This window comes from Heterodontus francisci, chromosome 22 (assembly GCF_036365525.1).
Source record: "Heterodontus francisci isolate sHetFra1 chromosome 22, sHetFra1.hap1, whole genome shotgun sequence".
Taxonomy (NCBI): domain Eukaryota; kingdom Metazoa; phylum Chordata; class Chondrichthyes; order Heterodontiformes; family Heterodontidae; genus Heterodontus; species Heterodontus francisci.
The window spans coordinates 48,721,758-48,742,939 of record NC_090392.1 but is presented as its reverse complement, the minus strand read 5'-3'; the positions used below and the strand labels follow the sequence as shown (position 1 = coordinate 48,742,939).

At 43.5% G+C, this 21,182-nt stretch overlaps 1 protein-coding gene across 6 annotated transcripts; it reads left to right on the top strand.

The window, feature by feature from the left end:
* The first annotated feature begins 2,997 nt into the window (after positions 1-2,997).
* tirap (toll-interleukin 1 receptor (TIR) domain containing adaptor protein) lies at positions 2,998-19,965 on the top strand. Of its 6 annotated transcripts, none has more exons than XM_068053804.1 (7): positions 2,998-3,139; positions 3,947-4,077; positions 4,783-4,945; positions 6,290-6,458; positions 10,075-10,241; positions 11,273-11,860; positions 17,373-19,965. In XM_068053804.1, the coding sequence occupies exons 5-7, from the start codon at positions 10,208-10,210 to the stop codon at positions 17,483-17,485; spliced, it is 735 nt and encodes a 244-aa protein (XP_067909905.1). In that variant the 5' UTR covers positions 2,998-3,139; positions 3,947-4,077; positions 4,783-4,945; positions 6,290-6,458; positions 10,075-10,207; the 3' UTR covers positions 17,486-19,965. The 6 variants fall into 6 exon arrangements, with proteins under 6 accessions (XP_067909905.1, XP_067909902.1, XP_067909906.1 ...); XM_068053801.1 differs by having other exon boundaries at positions 3,938-4,077; XM_068053805.1 differs by lacking the exon at positions 2,998-3,139 and adding an exon at positions 3,170-3,371.
* Positions 19,966-21,182: the final 1,217 nt, after the last annotated feature.

The following is a 21,182-nucleotide window of genomic DNA, read 5'->3' as shown; positions in this document are numbered from 1 at the left end:
CTTTGTGTGAAATGGGGTGACGCCAGAGCGATGAGACTAAAAAAAAGAGATGGGACATTTCGGATCTGTAATCTTGGAGTCTGTTTGCAGAGCTCTCAGTTTGTGCTAATGCCTAGTATTAGTTGAGCAGAAATTTCCTTCAATTAAGTATTGCCTGTGGTCCCTAGCCACAAACTCCTTCTTCCTCCCTGGCCACTGTCTGAAGCTCAACCAGACTGCTCGCAACTTCATTGTCCTATTTTATCCTGAGTTGAGCTTCTGATCCCTTGTAATCTGTCAAGGAGACAGCCCCTCCTTCCACCTCTGGAATATTGTCCGTCTTCACCCCTGCCTCAACCCATCGGCTGCTGACTCCACTATTCCAATGCCTCCCACCTTCCTCTCTCTCTACCCCAATTTCAGTTCATCCAAAACTCTGCTGCTGTACCCTCAGGCCCATTCACGCATCACCCCAGTTCTCATTGACCTCTATCGGCTCCCAGTCTGGCAGCGCCTCAGATTTAAAATTCTCATCTTTGTGTTCAAATCCCTTCATGGCCTCACCCCTCCCTATCTCTCTAACCTCCTCTAACCCTATAATAGTCTGCGCTTCTCCAATTCTAGCCTCCTGTCCATACCCAGTTTCTATTCGGCCCACCATTGGCAGCTGTATCTTCAGCTGTCTGGGCTATAAGTTCTGGAATTCCCTCCCTCAGCTTCTCCACTTCTACCTTGCCCTCTTCCTTCCTTTAAAATCTATCTCTTTGAAGCTTTGGGCCACCTGTATGCTACTGTGAAGTGCATTTGGATGTTCTACTATGTTAAGGGTGCTATATAACTGCAAGTTGTTGTGCCATTTAGCAGGTTAAATATAGTAAGTCTGTGTTGTAGCTTGATTTGCAAATTGTTTCATTACTGTTGTTTTAACTCATGGTCAGTTAGTCCAGAAAGTTAAGCCAATCTGACATCGCTGAGCTATCCGCAGGAAATTGCCACTCTGTCCTGTTTTAGTGGCATCTCAGGATGTTGTTACCATCTTGCCTTGTTGGAACTGCCCTAAATTAGGTTTTCACGGTGAACTCTGTGTTCGTCAATATTCCCCTCCTGAAACACTCTACAACTTCAGGATTTAGTACATTGGCAGATTCGTGTGGAAATCCTGAGGTTACAGTCTGTCACTCACTGCTCTGCCATAGCCTGCACTGTGGCGTGCCCCCAGAGTCAGCAATCATTCCAATCATTTGATATGGCGAGAACTTCTCCCATATCGCTGTTAGAAACCCGATAAGACTGTTGCACCTTGTTCAACCACATAATACTGGGTTTTTAATGACAATCTGAGGACTAATTACTGGCCCTGAAGAAATAATTTTCTGTTAGTGGTGTGTTATTAAATGTCTGCATTATGATTTTATTAAACCAAAGTTTTCAGAAGTTTTTTTACAAAGCTTTTTCATGATATTTCACCTTCTACCTTCACTGTTCATGTCGCAAATTTTATTTTGCTGTCTGTAAAAAAAAAATGTTTTAAAGATTCAATTTTAGAACTTTTCATTTCTTGATTGGCTGTCTGTGAGAATTCTTTAATATGATTGGCTGCTTGGGGAACTTGATGGTATCACTGCTTGATGTGAGGAAACCCCATTAAATGAAGCTTCACTGCACAGCAAGAGTGTTAAAATTCTTCCTGAAGAGATTGCTGGATCCCTTTGTGAGGTTTTCTTTGAGGTTAGTGGCAAACGCCCTTGCTTCACCACTGACTGCAAAATCCTGACCATATACTTTGGTTGATCTGTTGATTCCTAAGAGTAGAAGATATCTTTGTACAATTTATTTTGTGCAAGTGGCTTCTGCTGAAAGTTGTTGGAAGTTTGGATTCCATCGTGATGAGCGATCACTGTCACAGCCTCTGGCTGGTTCAACTGCCCCCAACAGGAATGGACACTCCAGCGGGTTAGTGTATTAACTTGTCATCTCTGACTTCAGTTCAAATCCAACCTAGGCTCAGGTGGTGAAATTGTGCTTTCTCTGCCAGCTGTTAAGGAGCTGAGTTTGAGCAATCTGAATGAACCTCCTAGTGTGCTAGTGACACACTTCCTGTAAGTTGCCAGTAAAATATCAGTGTCACCCATAAGGCTTGCCAAGGTTGTGATGTGGTGAATTGGAATCATGACATTGGTGTAGCAGGCAGTAAGGTTGGGGCTGTGGCTAATGCACACTTATTGAGGTGCTCGCTGACCTACATTGGCTACTGGTCCACCAGTAGCTCAATTTAAAATGTTTTATTATGTTCAAATCCCTCCTTGGCCTCACCCCTCCCTATCTCTATAACCTCATCCAGCCTGACAATTCGGAGATCTCTGCATTCCTCCAGTTCTGGCCTCTTGCCCATCCCCTATTTTCATTGGCTGCTATGCCTCGGCCCTAATTTCTGGAATTCCCTCCCGAAACTTCTTTAAAATGAATTTGTTCAAACTTACCTCATTGACAAAGCTTTTGGTCACTTGTTCTAATATGCCATGGGTTTAGTGCCAATTTTTGTGATTCCACTCCAGTGAAGTGCCTTGGGCTGTTTTAGTATAAAAGTGCTATATAAATGCAAGTTTTTGTTTGCATCGATCCTGGGCTGTATCGTGGCTGGGAACATGCTCCATGCTGAGACACTTGAGAGTAAAAATATTCCATTGCCCAAAATAAGCATGCACTCACCAGGATAAATGCAAAAAATTTTAACCCCGCCCCCCAAAAAAGCTCGTCGCTTATTGGAATGTTTCATAAACTTTAGGATTGTGATCCTGAAAACCTGTGGCCAGGCTATTGACCCGAGGATCATCCCTAGATTGCATACAGTCGGCTTGTTATAATTTAATCAGGTATCTGCTGCTGTCAACGATTAATGTTGAGAATTAGTGATCCAATTAAAGGTATGAAACCACATCTCCATCTTTATCGTCTTGAGTATTCTGGAGACACACACCGAAAAGGAGAAAACACGTAAAAAAAATGTTCAGGTTTATTTGTTCATTGTGTTCTTTTAAGACTAAGACTCAAAGGCTGGGCTGGTAACAAAATGCGTCAAAAGTTGTCGATTTGCGTCTGTCGACGACTTGGCCACGTAGGCAGATCTGCGCAGTGACTGGATGGGATATTATTTAATCATGTGGGTATAAACGTTCCACTTTCGAGCAGTACTACCAACAGCATTAGTTGGTCATGCACCTCGTTTGCATAATCGGTTGTTCTGTATATTTACAGAAAAGTTTACTATTAAAGAAATGTATCGGTTACGGAAAGCTCATAACTGTTTGTTTTGAAAGTGGTCCAGTGCCAGTTCTTGCTTTAAGATTAAAGAAAGCGTTTGCTAGTAACATTGAGCTCACTGGATAAAACAAGTAAACTCAATTCATTGCTCTGCATATGCTGCCTGCAGGAGGGTATTGAGTTTTTCTTTTAACCCAGTTTTTCTTTCTGGATGATAGTCACAGAGATGTTCCCCTTTCGCACCCTGCAGTTTGCTATTGATAAGTTACAATGAATCATGACTTTGGGGTGGAGACAGGTTGGGCAAAAAGGACAGAGAACCCGCGTCACCTCCGTACCAAGTTACAAAACTTTGCAGTAACTTCCGTCTATAGGTGAGGCCGGGTTCAGGTCAGCTTGCGTCCGACCGAGAGCGGGGGGCCCCGGGACAGGCGAGAGTTGCGACTTGCGGGGACTTTGATTTTTGCAGTCGCTCGGAATCGACCCAGAGATCGGGTTATGTGCTCCGATTCGGGGCTGGACCTGGACTACTACTCCCCTGACTTAATGTTAGTTTTGTTTCAGTCTTTGTCAAAATCATTTTTTTTTTAAAGCGTGCTGTACATTCTGGATGAAAATTAAGGCAAATTTAAACTTGTGTACATTTACTCAGATTTACAAAGTTCTAATTATATTGCACTAACATATTTAAACACAGTCGGAACAGTTTTTTTTTAAAGGTGAGAGACCAGTGATAGGATCTCCAGCTCTTGTCTCCGACTCAGTGGAATACAGCTCAGGTGGTGGCGAGAAAGTGATGCACATATGGGGAAAAGGAGGACATATGGGGAAAAGGAGGTGAGTGCTCACTACGTGCAGCGGGTTAATATTATTGTAAATATCGCTTGTAGGCGACTGGGTGGCTGTAACTAAGAAACAAGAACTCCAGCCTGGCACAGACTGCTGGACGCAAATCCTCAACATATGCTGTCTAGAATGTTTCCGCATGACATGAGTTGGGCAGTTTCTACCAGGAGATCCCTCAGCTGAAAAGTACCCGCAACCTTGCAAATCAGCAAAGATTATCGCTAAAGCATGTTGGGACAGTGGAGGGGGGGGGAGGGGGTGGGGGTATTCTGAATCTAACCCGTGCTGCTCCTGCCCTGGGAGTTTTTGATGAGATAGTGCAGAGGAGGGAGTTCAGCCAAAAGGTCAGCACCACCGACAATGCAGCACTCGCTGAAGTTCTGGAATGGGGCTTAAATCACAGCCTTCTAACGCTGAGATGAGCCTGCCACCACTAAACTCAGGCTCACTTTCTTTTTATATTATGATATTTCACTTTCTATCAGTCTCCTGTGCACTCATTAGAAGCAATGAGGACCTCTGCATCTGTGACGAGGACATGCAGACACACTTTCACTTCAACAATCGGCTTTTGAATATTTCCTCCTAAAACCATTCATTTCTTTTTTGCATTATTTTTAGAAATTATTTTATTTGTGCCAAATCTGACATAAAATCAAACATGTCTCCTTTTAATGCAGATTGTATCTTCTGTAGGCTGGACATTAACATTTGGTGGCCCCATGTCAGCATGTATCAGTGATGACACATCGAAATGGCTCGGCACATCCTGTATGCCACAGGAGGTGGTGTGACAGGTTTCCCACAATAAAGTTTCTCTGCTGCTGTCTGCTGGTCAGAGGTTGGATCGTTTATACTTGTGAGTCCTTTGACTGTTAAACTGGCAGACCTTAAAGGAAGAAAGGACTTATATTTGTATAGAGCCTTTCACATCCTTTGGACGTGCCAAAGTGTTTCATAGCCAATGAAGTACAATTTGTAATGTAGACAAGTGTGACAGCCAATTTGTGCACAGCAAGGTCCCACAATTAGCAAAGAGATAAATGGCCAGTTATAATTTTGGCAGTGTTGGTTGAGGGGCACTCTTCACTCACTTCCAATCGTGGCATGTGACCTTTTACATCCATCTCACAGGGAAGATAGGGCCTCATCTGAAAGACAGCATCTCTGACAGTGCAGCACCCCTTCCGTTCTGCGTTGAAATGTCAGCCTGGATTATGTGCTGGAGTGGGGCTTAACCTCACAGCCTTATGACTCGGACAAGTGCTACCAACTGAGCCAAGTTGATCTCCTAAAGCCACATATTGACATGTGTTTTTCTCTGCATGTGGGGATTATAATATTATAGTCTCTCAATGTAATAGTGATGAAGGACTTGGTATTGCTGAGGTTCTGTTTGCATAAAAAGCCATGCAGTCTTTAAATTTGAACATCTTGAGGTTGCTTTCAAAAAAGCATTAAATGCTGGAAAAAAAGAGGAATTTTAAAGGGTGGGGGAGCCAGCAGGGGAAGGGGGTTAGACTGGGTAGTTCATATTGAGGGCTGAATAGCTTCAGCCGTAGCCAGCAGGCAATACCAAAACCTCAGTATTGATTGGATCCCCTGCCAGTGTTCCTCTCTCCTCATTTGGGACAGTGAGCAAGCCTGGGATGAGATATCCCAAAAGGCCAGCCCGTGAGGTCTGCAACATGTCTGTCCTCTGCAGTGTAACCGATGATCTAAAAGGTCTCCTGAGCTCGCGTCAAATGATGCCCTGCTGTCACAAGTTGAAAACTGACAGACAAGAAAGGATCAGCTGGTCATCAAATCTTATGACTAAACACCTCCTTCCACCTTTTGCCTCTCCTGAGAGAGGCAAAAATCTTGGGCCAGTAGGGAAAAAATACTCTGGAGAATTCTTTTCCGAACCCCTCAGGCAATTGGAACCAATCTTCAGGACACTTACCTTCTATAAAATGCGATCTCTGCCCCAGCCAAGATTTTGACTGTATTTCTTTTGAAAGCACCTTGCAGCTGGTGTCCAGTTACAACTTCCTGATTCTTTTTCTGTACTTCCTGAAACTGCTGCTAATTGTGGGTCACCAGGAAGGATGTGCTTAGCAGCTCAGTGTTTTTAACTGCACGCTCGAGCATTTTGTAATATTTCAGTAAGTTTTGTAATGCACAGACCCAGTGGAGTTCCTTTCTTCACTCCTGTTTCTAGACCAAGCAAGTAATTGTGATATTCAGGAGGAGGAGGCAGAGAATCTGCTCTGCAAAGTCAGGAATTGATGTTCTATCCTTCTGAAATCACCTGTCGATTTAGTGTGACTGAAGAACCTAAGTCAAACCCCCTACAGCCAAGGTTGGAAGAGCAGGAAAAGGACCACAAGGTAAATCAGGAATAAAAGCAAAATACTGCGGATGCTGGAAATCTGAAATAAAAACAAGAAATGCTGGAACCACTCAGCAAGTCTGGCAGCATAGTGAAAAGAGAAGCAGAGTTAACGTTTCGAGTCAGTGACCCTTCTTCGGAACTGACAAATATTAGAAAAGTCACAGGTTATAAACAAGTGAGGTGGGGGTGGGGCAAGAGATAACAAAGGAGGTGTAGATTGGACCAGGCCACATAGCTGACCAAAAGGTCATGGAGCAAAGGCAAACAATATGTTAATGGTGTGTTGAAAGACAAAGCATTAGTACAGATTAGGTGTTAATGCACTGAATATTGAACAGCAGCAAGTGCAAACCTGAAAAAAAAACAGTGGCTAAGCAAACTTAACAAACTAAGATGAAATGAAATAAATGCAAAAAAAAGATTGTAAAAAAGAATGTAAAAAAAGAAGAAAAAATAACTAAAAATGAAAGTAAAATGGGGGGCTGTCATGCTCTGAAATTATTGAACTCAATGTTCAGTCTGGCAGGCTGTAGTGTGCCTAATCGGTAGATGAGATGCTGTTCCTCGAGCTTGCGTTGATGTTCACTGGAACACTGCAGCAATCCCAGGACAGACGTGAGCAGGGGGGAGTGTTGAAATGGCAAGCAACCGGAAGCTCAGGGTCCTGCTTGCGGACTGAGCGGAGATGTTCCGCAAAGCGGTCACCCAGTCTGCGCTTGGTCTCCCCAATGTAGAGGAGACCACACTGTGAGCAGCGAATACAGTATACTACATTGAAAGAAGTACAAGTAAATCGCTGCTTCACCTGAAAGGAGTGTTTGGGGCCTGGGATAGTGAGGAGAGAGGAGGTAAATGGGCAGGTATTACACCTCCTGCGATTGCAGGGGAAGGTGCCATGGGACGGGGACGAGGTGGTGGGGGTAATGGAGGAGTGGACCAGGGTGTCGCGGAGGGAATGATCCCTTCGGAATGCTGACAGGGGAAGGGAGGGGAAGATGCGACTGGTAGTGGCATCACGCTGGAGGTGGTGGAAATGGCAGAGGATGATCCTTTGGATATGGAGGCTGATGGGGTGGAAAGTGAGGAGAAGGGGAACCCTGTCACGGTTCTGGGAGGGAGGGGAAGGGTTGAGGGCAGAGGTACGGGGAATGGGCCGGACACGGTTGAGGGCCCTGTCAACCACAGTGGGGGGAAATCCTCGGTTGAGGAAAAAGGAGGTCATATCAGAAGCACCGTCATGGAAGGTAGCATCATCAGAGCAGATGCGTCGGAGACGGAGAAACTGGGAGAATGGAATGGAATCCTTGCAGGAGGTAGGGTGTGAAGAAGTGTAGTCGAGGTAGCTGTGGGAGTCGGTGGGCTTATAATGGATATGAGTAGACAACCTATCCCCAGAGATGGAGACAGAGAAGCCGGGGAAGGGAAGTGTCAGAGATGGACGATGTAAAGGTGAGAGAAGGGTGGAAATTGGAAGCAAAGTTGATAAAGTTTTCCAGTTCGGGGCGGGAGCAGGAAACGGCACCGATACAGTCATCAATGTACCGGAAAAAGAGTTGGGGGAGGTGGCCTGAGTAGGACTGGAACAAAGAATGCTCGACATATCCCACAAAAAGACAGGCATAACTAGGACCCATGCGGGTACCCATAGCGACACCTTTTACTTGAAGGAAGTGCGTGGAGTTGAAGGAGAAGTTGTTCAATGTGAGAACAAGTTCAGCCAGGCGGAGGAGGGTAGTGGTGGATGGGGACTGGTTGGGCCTCTGTTCCAGGAAGAAGCGGAGAGCCCTCAAACCATCCTGGTGGGGGATGGAGGTGTAGAGCGATTGGACGTCCATAGTGAAGAGGAGGCAGTTGGGACCAGGAAACTGGAAATTATCAAAATGACGTAGGGCATCAGAAGAGTCACGGATGTAGGTGGGAAGAGACTGGACCAGCGGAGAAAAGATAGAGTCTAGATAGGAAGAAATAAGTTCAGTGGGGCAGGAGCAGGCTGACACAATGGGTCTGCCGGGACAGTCCCGTTTGTGGATTTTGGGAAGGAGGTAGAAGCGGGCTGTCTGGGGTTGCGGGACTATGAGGTTGGAAGCTGTGGATAAATCAGGAAGCTATGTTTTAGTGATGTCAAGTTTTGGATTTAAGAAAACCTGTGTGATGGAGGGAGGACCTTTTGAAGTCCTGAGAGAAAGGAGGCTGTGTGTGGAGTCTTAATTTCACTTCTGAAGAACTGTTGTTGACCTTTTGTGTAGAACCTATGTGACCTTCCAATGTGGGATTACACTTGAGCAGTGTTACAGCTGAAGGTTTTCCAGGGCTTTCTACAGTCAGCATACGGGTTTCGGTTTCAGACTGTGCATTAAGCTCTGTTCCGTGGAACAGTTCTGCTTCCCCTCCTGAGTGTAGCAGAAAATGCTCAAGATGGAAAGACAGGACAATCAGAGAGTGAGTTATCTGAGTGCAGCACCTGGGGTCTGGTTTCAGAGGCCTAGTAGTAGCCTGGCTGCCCTCCCTACCTGGTAAATCCTTTGTATATGATATATTGGAAAGCTATTATACATATGGAGTTGTAATAGAGACTGGCTTATTCCACTTAGACCCACTGGGGAACTGAACAACTCCCCGTGCTGATCCATTCAGTGATAGCATATTATATAGGCCTATTAAAAGGCGATGGAAGCAGATTCAACAGTCACATTCAAAAGAGAATTGGACATACATATGAAAAGGACAATTTTGCAGGCATAAGAGCAGGGGCGTGGGACTAATTGGATAGCTCTTTCAAAGGGCCAGCACAGGTACAATAGGCTGACTGATGTCCTTCTATCTTGTATGATTCTATGATGTAGATGAGGGACTTCAGTTATGTAGAGAGACTAAAGAAGATGAGATTGTTATCCTCGAAGCAGAGAAGGCTAAAGGGAGGTTTAATAGATGCTCAAAATTATGAAGGCTTTTGATAAATAATGAGAAACTCTCCCTGGCTTAGAACAGCCAACAGCACAGTTGAGGTTTGAACAGATTCCTTTTGCTCAGTTACTCATCAGTTTTTCTAGCTGAGAATTTAAAAATAGCTATAAAACAGATTGTCACAATAGCTTTTCTGCAGGGTTGCTAAATGTTTGCCCTTTAAGGTCTGAAAGTGTGACTTCAATACAGTAGGTGTACAGATTAATCTCTCTTTCCCAAACCATGGACTATTTGGAGCAATTCAATTGCTTCCCTGTAACTCTGTCATTGGCAGTAGGCAAATATCTTGCTTGCAGCTGCCAGATACGGCTTTAAAGTCAGTTTCTTGGACACTCAAATTACTAACAGAATGGGCACGGGTGAAATAGCAATGGGTGCTCAGTGCCTGTGTGATTGTGCTCCAGTAAAAGTCGAAATATTGGGAGGATGGAGGAAGAGACATAATCCACAAGGCAGGTATGGTGCAAGTTAGGTACAGAGTAAAGCTCCCTCTATACTGTCTCATTAATATTCTAGCACATCACTATAAAGCTATTCCGTCTCTCATACTAGTCCTCCTGGAGCCTCTTGGTGGTTTAGTGCTGAGTTAAAGGCAGTTTTGCAATCAGCAGCTTTTTAGTCAAAACTTCTTTGGTTCTTTCTTGCAGTATAGATGAAGCCTCCATGCAACCATGTTTATACAGGAGGATCTTCTGCTGACAAGGACTGAGGCTTCAAGAAGAAACTATTTCCATTTTCGTTGAGGATTAAATTTGTCATTGCGTTCTGCCTGTGTGATGTATGAGTGAGGGCCCTACTCGGCACCAGATGGCTCGTAAGTGAATCGTGTTAAAATACACGGATCTGTAGACCTACCCAGTGAAACCAAACGGTGCCAAGGGTGAGCTGGGCCAATCGTTGAGGTTATTGGGTGCTCAGACACAGATCACTATCTGTGCAGCAAGTTACTGTCTCCATCAGAAAAAGAAGTATTTGCATTTGTTCCAAAGGATGTTCCAAAGTACTTTACAGCCAATTAAGTACTTTTTTAAGTAAAGCAACTGTTATGTAGGAAACGCGGGAGCCAACTCATGCATACCAAGCTCCCAGAAACAGTAAAGTGATAATGACCAGATAATCCCTTTTAGTTGATTGACCAGGACACCAGGGAAGAACTCTCCTGTTCTTCCTCAAAATAGTGCCATGGAATTTTTTACGCCCACCAAGAGGGCAAACGGGGCCTCTCATCTGAAAGACAGCACCTCAGCCAGTGCAGCACTTCCGCACTATTGCACTGGACTGTCAACCTGGATTTTGTGCTTAAATTCCTGGAGTTGGGCTTAAACCCACAATTTTCTGACTGAGGTGAGTGTTACTACTGAGCCACAGGAAAACCCCTTGCTAGAGATGGTGTATGGTTTACGGGGACTACACGGAAATAACAAGAATAAAAATGATCTGGCAAACACTGTAGGCTGATGTACCATCTGAAGTGGTGTATAGAGTAGGAAGGTCCCAACTGTGTTGAGCCAGCACTATGGGATGAAAATGTTAAAGTTGATCTTGGTGCCTTTTGAAATTGGAAAAGCAAATTCAGCAATGGTTCTCCAGCATTCGTCCCAGTCTGGAGCATATTTATGTACGCTTGCAAGATAAGAATCGGATCAATCTTGGCTGTGAAGTCCCAGTGGTCAAATAGCTTGTTTGCACTCACAGTCCAAGCTGTCATGTGAATGCCCACTTAGGTGGAGCTGGTGGCCATGGAACTGTACCCCAGTGACAGCCAGTAACTTGAGATGGGAGGGGAGAATAAGGAAAGTCACCAACTAACTTTACCATCTCTTTTTTTTAAAAAAACATCCACAGGCTTCTTCAGACGGCTCATAGACTTCAAGAGGAATAGGAACCCAAACCCCAGCCCCAGGTCGAACCTTGGCTCCAACCCTCAGACAAGTGACAGAACAAAAAGCTCCTGTGGAGACCCAAAGTCCATCGGCGCCTCTTCACTGCCTGTCACTCCCTCACGGAAACTCGACAGCAGTGCCCGATGGAGTAAAGAGTATGACGTGTGTGTCTGTCACACTGAGGACGATATAATGTACGTACAGGACCTGGTGTCTTTTCTGGAACTGCACCCAGACAGTCTGCGTTGCTTCCTGCAGTTCAGGGACTCAACCCCAGGGGGCTCTATCTGCACCGAGCTGTGCCAAGCCGTCAAGGAGAGCCATTGCTGGGTATTAGTCATCACACCCAGCTTTCTCAAGGACCCCTGGTGCCGGTACCAAATGCAGCAGGCACTGTCTGAATCTCCCGCAGCCAACGGACGGGTCATTCCTGTCCGCAAGCAGCTGGAACGGAAGGATTATCCGCAGGAGCTTCGCTTTGTGTTCGGCATTGATGTCAGGCTGGACAAAGAGAATGGATTCCAAAAGATAAAGTGTGCCGTATTGTACTGTAAGTATCGCCAGTTGCATGTCGCTGTATAAAATTCTGATGGATACCTTCAGCTCCCAGTCTCCTTTGTTGCTTGCTGGTAACTATAAAAACAGTATTCTCCATTGGGGAGAGTGCAGAGAGGAGATTCACTGGAATAGCGCCAGGGTGAGGGACTTCAGTCATGTGGAGAGACTGGAGAAGCTGGGGTTGTTTTCCTTAGCGCGTAGAAGGTTAAGGGGCAATTTAATGGAGGTGTTCAAAATAACAAAGGGTTTTTGACAGAGTAGTTAGGGGAAAACTGTTTCCACTGGCAGGAGGGTCGATAACCAGAGGATGTCAGATAAATGGCAAAAGAAACAGAGGGGAGATGAATGTTTCTTTTAACACTAAATTGTTATGATCTGGAATGCATTGCCTGAAAGCATGGTGGAAGCAGATTCACTGGTGACTTTTGAACGGGAATTGTGTATATTCTTGAAAAGGAAATAATATTTAATTTTAAAGAGCCAGCACAAGCACGATTGGCTGCCTTCTGTGTTGTCTGAGTCTAGGTTACACATACAGTCTTGGTATGAATGAAGCTCACAGTGAGGAAGATGTTTTCCTCAGAAACTTGGCTATGACCATTAATGCCTGTGTCCCTTCTACTGTTTTGATCCCCTGTCCAAGTGCATTCCATCCTCTGCTGAAGGTGTGATTCCAGTACTTCGCCCAAGTGGTTATTCGTGGGTCATGTGCGAGTCTCGACTGTGAGGCCATTCAGGCATGCAAGGCATCACAGCTGAATCTGTCCTCCCAACATTCCAGTCCAGTTATTTTCCAGCACATATGATGATCACCAACAGGAACAGTGGCTTATTTTGCCCTTCCTAGGGACAATGTTTACAGTGCTTAACCACATCTAATTTTTGGTTCAAGTTAAGAAACTCATGTAGAGCTTTAAGCAATAGCATTGGATTTAAAAGCAAAATTCCGCTAGTCTACTGTAATACTTTGAGAAGGTTGTCAAACTATTGAATAAAGCTTAGCCAGTTTATTTAATTTTCAGAAAGCATTTAACGAAGTGGGACATGTCTTTTAAAGAAAATAAAGCTCAGTAAACTAATGGCAAATTAGCTAAATCGAAAGCTGGCTTGGCAGTAAGAAACAGTAGGATGAGGATAAAGGTCAGGTGGTCTGTTCTGGACACAGTGTCTTGTAGAGCTCCCCGAGGGTCAGTTCTGGAACTGTCACAGCTTTTACACTCTACATAAGCAATATGTGCGATACTTGTAATTTGTACAGTTTTTTTGATGACACCAAGTTATATAGAGACAGTTGAAAATAACTTCTGTGGTGTCTGTATGTAATGAAATCGTAAATGTTTTTGAACATGTTTAAGATGTCCATTGCATAGCAACAAGAAAAATTGTTCCTCTTCAATGAGTGTGTAAAAGACATCTGGCCAATTAAGTGGATGCTAAGAAATGGCAAATGGAATGTAATGCAGATAATTGAACGGTGGCATATTGGATCAGAACATGATAAACTTACATACATGACAGCGATATCGGCAAAGGTGGAGAAATAAAAGGATTCGGGGGCAATCGTCAACCATTCCTAAAAACCTTGACGCAACATTATTAGCAATGTTGAACAAAAGCTATGCGACATCTGAAGGCCATTTGATGCCAGGTGTAAAGATTGATAACTGGTGACACCACACTTGATTATTGTGTGTGGGTTTGGGCACCTGACCTTGAAGTCATTGACGCATAAAATAAACTTAACCTGACCAGCCATATAAATACTCAAGGGCAGGTCAGAGCTGGAAATTCTGCGGCAAGTAACTAATCTCCTGACTCCCCAAAACCTGTCCACCATCTACAAGGCACAAGTCAGGAGTGTGATGGGATACTCTCCACTTGCCTGGATGAGTGCAGCTCCAACAACAGACAAGAAACTCGACATCATTCAAAACCAAGCAGCCTGCTTGATTGGCATTGTGTCCATCATCTTAAACATTCACTCCCTCCACCACCAGTGTACAGTGGCAGCAGTGTGTACCATCTACAAGATGCACTGCAGCAACTTGCCAAGGCTCCCTGAACAGTGTAAGAAGTAACCTTCTGCCCCTTGACCGATTACTCTACTGTTTGAATTCAAGAATTACAAGAAATAATGAGACAACACTCAAATCCCAAATGAAACACTGATGTCTTTCCTAGGTTTAGTAGGAATACCAGTTAGCAATACAATACACCCGTTAGTCACAAATATGTAACAAGGAGTTATATATACAATCACCCAGTGAGTGGTCACCTCCCATTGATCATACTCTTCAGCAATTGACTAAGTTGCTTGGCTGAAGCACCAAATCATTCTTTGCAATGGTATCTATACCTTTCTTTCCAAGGTGCACAGGATATTTCATTGACAAGATCATACTGTCCTATCAAAATCCATCTTAAACTACAACTGGCTAATGAGGCATCTAGTACTCTGTTCAAACTATGATATTAGAAACTGCCTTAATAGTCAGCATATGTTTACATTTCCTTCAGTAATTTCATCACCTCTCGTAGATGTTATAGATGCTTTCAAGATATTTATCAGTAAGTATAACAGCAACTTCTTCCCCTGCTCTCATATTTTAAAACCACAAGACAATTAAACAACCCAAGTCGCTAAAATGAATTACTTCTTACAAGCTGTTGCTTGCAGAATTTCTAGTTTCTTTGCATTTCAACAAAAGGAAAACTCTGACATCATCAATCAAAGATAGTTTGTTTCGCTCTCTCGCAGCTTTTCAAAACACTATGAACCACTTAGGCCAGCTAAATTAGCACCTTTAAAACATGTTCAGTCTCTTATCTTCATGTTTTCAAACACCATGGCTCCATGTTTTTGTGTACTTGAAGCTTCTCCAAAGTTCTAACTCAGCATCAAAGCAAAACATATGTCTGTTTATTGGTTTTGACTTTTTTTTACAACTTTTCTGTTTTTTGCTAAACATTCCATCGCTTTAAAGTTTTTTTTTTCACCAGTGACACTCTATCTGTAATAAAAACAGCTTTCAGCTGTTAACAAGTTACTTTAGCTCAGAAAGCCCTTTTAGCCTTTGCAATGCATGCTGGTCAGATTTGGTTAGTTTTCTGTACACCTGTATAAACTATCCATGCTCCTGGATTGGATCCAAGTCTCAATCTCAAATTTTGATTAAAGTAATATTACCATCTCTTAGAACAGCAGCTTCCAAATCCACAACTTCTACCACCGAGAACAGGGGTAGGCAAACTTTTCAGCCAGAGGGTCCCATCTGGATATGGAAATTATATGGGGAGCCATAAATGCTCAAGAAATGAACAGTTAAAATGAAGATACATTTTTGTGTAAATGAATATAAAACCTTTTTTAATATGACAATTATACTATCATGATGATGCATTACAATAATGAAACCAAACATGTCCTCTTTTTAATGCCCTCTTGGCTTAACGTGAACAATGCAGCCAGTCACCCTCTTTAGAGTGGCATCAAGATCTGGTGTCATTCTTGTGGAAATCCACAATAAGGAGCTGAGATGCTCTTCAGTTAACTAATCACTGAGCTGCCCATCTCAAAATGTTAAATAAGTCTTTGATCGTTCCTCGACCATCGCTTAATCACATGACAGCCAAAACAGCATTTGACATTCTGATCTAATCAAGAATTTGAATCTATGGGTACTTAAAAGCTATTTGCTGAGAAGGGTGAATCACTTGAATTTTAGAAAATACTGGCAATCATTTCATATTGCTACACTACGGTATTTATAAATAGACCTCCAACATTTACTAATGTCCTTCAGGGAGGAAAATCTGCCGTCCTTAACTGGTCTGAGCAACATGTGACTCCAGACCCACAGCAATGTGGTTGACTCTTAACTGCCCTCTGAAACGGCCTAACAAGCCACTCTGTTCAAGGGCAATTAGGGATGGACACAAATGCTGGTCTTGCCAGTGATGCTCACATCCGAAGAACAAATAAAAAGAAATACGTGGGTTTGAAGCAAAACTTCTGATAGGAGGAAAGAAACTCCTGCTCAATAAAGGTTGATCCTGGCAAGAAATGGTTAATATGTCAGTTTGCCCCTTGAATGTAAAATAATCTGTGGATAATGTACTATGGGGCCGATGAGGCGCTGTTCAGTGATCAGTTTATATAAACCAATGTTTAGGCTACATTTAAAGCACTGTGTGTAATTTTCGGCATCCCATTATGGAAAGAACATGAAAGCCATTGAGAGCCGTATACAGTATGGATTCACCAGATCAGTAACTGGGATGGGAAACTATAGTTACGAGGTGAGACTCTAGATACTGGGACTATTTCACCTGGAGCAGAGAAGCTAAGAGGAGATTTAATTAATTATGATGGGTTTTAACATTATGAATAGAGAGGCTTTCCTCTAGTTAGAGTGCGATGCAAGGAGCCATCAATTTAAATTTGTCACTAAGGAGGAGAGAGGTTAGGAGAAATGTGTTTGTGTTCATCAAGGTCTGGTACAGTAGCCTTGTGCTTATGGGAGTGGGGTAGCAATCCAGAGGTTATGTGTTTAAATCCCACCATGGCAAGTTGGGAATTGAGTTTAGTGAATCTGGTGATTCTAGCAGAATTAGGAGTTTGGCACAAAGTATGGTTGAAAGGCAAAGGCATTTAAAGGCTGAGTGTAGAGGAGCATGGGATGACTGAAAGTTCATCTGATAGCTGGTACCGGTTAAAATAACATTAAAAGTTGTGGATTGTCATAAAAGCCCAACTGGTTCGCCAATATCCTTTAGGGAAGGGAATCTGCCACCCCCACACTGTCTAGCCTACATTTGACTCCAGTCCCATACGATATGGTTGACTCCTAATGGCCTCAGGGCAACTAGGGATGGGCAATAAAAGCAGCAGCATTTGCATTTGGGAAGAAGAATTAAAAAAAGGTGGTTTTAATTGTGGGGAATGGAATTCTTCCTATTTCAGGAAACTATTAGGAGCACAGGCAGATGTAGAGTGAAGCTCCCTCTACATTGCCTCAGTCCCAACCTCAGAAGAGCTCCTTCACTCCAGTCCTCCTTGACTTTCACACCATACTGAATTCCAAATCCCTGTTTTATTTACAGATCTGTCTGTGGCCCAACTTCTAGTCCTGCATACATGCCCTCCAACTCTAGTCTCCTGCTGTATACGAACTTCCATCAGTAGCAGTATTTTCAGTGATCTCTTGCCCCTCCCTAATTAGCCTTTAAAAACGTTCAAGATTTACGTCAACTCTTCTAATTCTGCTACAACTCCTCTATGAAGCGTTTTGCAATGTTGTAATGCTAAAGGTACTATTTTAGTGCAAGGTACAAAATCGGGTGCAGAGATCACAGGCACTGTAACTTCAGGTGCACAAGAATAGTTGGGTTCCAGTAACCTGATGCTGACAGTACTTACCTGCTGTAAACACCACCTAACCAGCAAGCCCTTGGTACCCCAGAACTCAACATGAAAACTGATCTATGTCTGTTTATGCTTCCAGATCTCGAGGAGCTCGGTAAGAAGGAGAGAGCGCACAGGGACCGTGCGCAGGGTGACTCAGAGCCCAACGTGCACACAGCCAGTGAAACACTAGACATGAGTGGACATCGCTGAGGGAGTGAAGGATAATAAATACTGAGATTCACTATCGATGGGATACTAAAAATGGAGGTGTTCTCATCTCTCCTAACACATGGGGATACTTGAAAAATATGTGTTTATCTATGTCACAGACTGTGTAACTATGTATGTGTCTCTCTATATCTATGTTTTGTGTGTTGTGTGTGTGTGAGAGCAATGTTTTTCCCCTTTTTACTTTCCCTGTGACAGGGTCCTCTCCCCAGCCTCAGGACAGTCAAATAAAATTGACACCAATTGATCTTTGTGCTTGGTCTGACTCCTGACGTTTGGAATCCAAACTCTCTCTATCCTGTGTTGAGTCCAGGTAATACACTGGTGCACCTTAGGAGACGGGAATGGCTTGCTGTGCGTTTTGGTGGGTTTTTCTCGAGCTGGCATGGACCTGGATGGGCAGCGATGGAGAAGATGATCGAGTTGTGCTCAGAGAACCAAAGTGTTAGTTGTTTTTTTTTTCTCTTTGAATTTTTTTTGATGAGGAATAAATGATTGGGTCTCCCGATGGGAGATGTTGGTGCTGGGAATGGAATGTCTCTCCTCTTTGAGCACTGGCTCGGTGCAGAACAAAGTTTGCTCTGCTCCGTTCTCAGCCCCAGCCTCAGAAAAGATCCCCCTATTGAATCAGCGTAAACTTTTCTACTTCTCATCTCTGTGGCACCTGAGCAAACCGATTAAATACTAATAGTTGCCAATAGTGACACCACAAGTCACAACCAGAAGGAAGATGATTGGAAAATTCCCCCATTAATCACTCCTGGAAGCGATTGGGATTGCTTTTACACACATAATTTGCATTATGTAACTTTCCTCCACTCACTGGAGAAATAATCCTGCTTTTACCGGCAGGCTCTGGTGTAGTTTTGGTCATGAGCACTGTTTGCTGTAGTTCTTGGGTACACTGTTTAAATAGTCTGTTTGCTGCAAGGTCCCGGCGCATGTCAGGCTCATTGGATGACACAGTGATGTCAGCACTCATTTTGAATACTAGTTGATCAAATGCAAATTAGATAGCTTTATTTCAGAAAATAACATTTTTGGATAGAGTATATGAGGAATTTGAAGCCTGACGTGGTGAGTGTAGGTTGCTTGGGAGGGACAAGTGACTTTGGACCTTTGGTTCCCAGAGCTCCCCAGCACTGGGGGTTTCCTCACCTCATGTCTGGGTCTGTTGTATACTGATAGAGATTGATCACTGTGATTAGTCAACAACTCCCATTCTTGCATCATGTGACTACCAGGATTGAAGAAGGTGAACTAGATGGACCTTGGTCTGAAGTTTGTGATGCTCTTGAACTATGATCAGCCTTGTGCTGGCGCCAGTTTTCACTAGGATCTGTGATGAAACCAAGAAACAAAAACACACAGCAGGCCATTCGGCATCTGAAAAGTAAAAATAAACAAGTTAGCGTTCTGTCTGTGCACTGATTGCTTTGTCTTGTTTTTCTCCATCTCTCTTCATCCTTCTTCCATCCCAGTTTTGGTTTCAGCCCAGTACATAAGAGTTTAAAGTTTGATGTGTGACCCACTGCAGGACTCAACTGACACTGGACATTAAACATGCAGAGAGGAGAAGGAAGAGCGTTGGCCAACATTCCAATCTCAACCAACACTGTCGAATCAAATTGGTCATTCATTTCACTGGGGGATATCATTGGTGCGGAATCACTGCTGCTTTTGTCCATGTAACATTACCTGTTTCTGCCCCTGCCTCAGCCCATTTGCTGCTGAAATCCTCATCCATGTTTTAGATACCTCAAACCTTAGCTATTAGAACACTTTACTGGCCACCATTCCATCTTCCACCTTCTGTAAACTTGAGCTCATTCTGTATTTCCAATTTTTGTCCTATTGCGCTTCCCTGCTTTTCTTTGCCCCACCATCGGTGGCTGTGCCTACAGCTGTCTGGCCCCTAAACTTGGAAATCCTTCCATACCCACTTCACCTTTTTCTCCTTTTAAGACGATTCTTAAACCGAATCCTTTGACCAAGCTTTTGGTCGCCTGCCCTAGAATCTCCTTATTTGGCTCAGTGTCAAATTTCATTTGATAACGCTCTTGCGAAGTACCATGGGACATTTTACTACATTAAAGGCATTATATAAGTACAAGTTTCTCTTGTTACCAGCCACTACACTCCAGTCACTCTGTATGAAGCATTAAGTAGTTTCATCAGGCTCAAATGCTTTATAAATACAAGTATTATTTTTGCTTTGTACACTCACTGTCCTGGATTGTGATCACCTCTATTTGTTGCACACTGAGTTCTACTGCACATCCTGTCTGCCTGCACACTCTCACTCCTGACTGATGCTGTCATCGGAGGACTAAGAAAACTAATGAAACAGGATGGTCTTGTAGGAGGTGACGTCTGGCCAAGTTGTTCAATATATGTTGTCACATACCTAGTCTCATTGTAATGTTTGATTTATGAACTAAATAAAACTATGTTGGAGGTGGTAGTATTTGCATGATTTTTTTAAAGTACGTTTATCGAAAAGTGTAAGCTGGGTGGTCCCAAGAATGGGCTTTATTCCAAGGGGGTTGGAGTACAAGAGTAAGGAAGCTTTAATGCAAGTAGATAGGTGCTTTGGTTTGACCACACTTGGAGTAATGTGTACAGTTCTGGTCTCCATATCTAAGGAAGGATAGGTCTCAACCAGCGAAGTGTACTGAAGAGAAAAGAGCTATCTATACTTTCTCAGCAGAAATTCTACAATGAGCTACAGGCCGAATTAATTGCCTAAAGAGGAAATAACCGTTTCAAGAGACCATTTGGTATTGCTGAAGGAACTGTTGATGCCTGCTGTAGCTGAAGAGTTTGAATGCATATCAAAAAACAGACTGCTTCATCAAGTGAATGCTTCAAATAGCATTTGATTATTTCCACATTAGAATACCTCATCCTTCGGGAACATAACCCGAAGGGTTATGGGCGGCACAGTGGTTAGCACCACAGCCTCACAGCTCCAGCGACCCAGGTTCAATTCTGGGTACTGCCTGTGTGGAGTTTGCAAGTTCTCGCTGTGTCTGTGTGGGTTTTCTCCGGGTGCTCCGGTTTCCTCCCACAAGCCAAAAGACTTGCAGGTTGGTAGGTAAATTGGCCATTATAAATTGCCCCTAGTATAGGTAGGTGGTAGGGAAATATAGGGACAGGTGGGGGTGTGGTAGGAATATGGGATTAGTGTAGGATTAGTATAAATGGGTGGTTGATGGTCGGCACAGACTCGGTGGGCCGAAGGGCCTGTTTCAGTGCTGTATCTCTAAACTAAACATAACCCGCAAAGACTTATTTATTAATTCTTAAGAAACAGCTAATTTTTAAAAACACCACTTTTAAAACCGATTAATTACTGTTATTTCTGAGTGTAAGTGTGTGAATGGGGGAGTTAGATTAAAATCAGAAGTTATAAGGTCTTTAGACATAGGTTTATCTTAATAGGGTTTAAGATTTAGTTTTTAATAAATAGTTAATTTGTTGTTTAAAGATACCTGGTTTGGTCTGTTTTATTCTGGGGTTACTAGAGTGTCTAATTTGGCTGTTTTCCACTTGGGTGGAAAACTTTAATAATATGTTGTGACCTGTGGAGTGATGGGACTGAGTCGACAGTGCATTGTTCCCGCCTCGGTCGTAACACAGGGTAGGGGCTGAGAGGCCGTTTCCCCCAGCTGGAGAG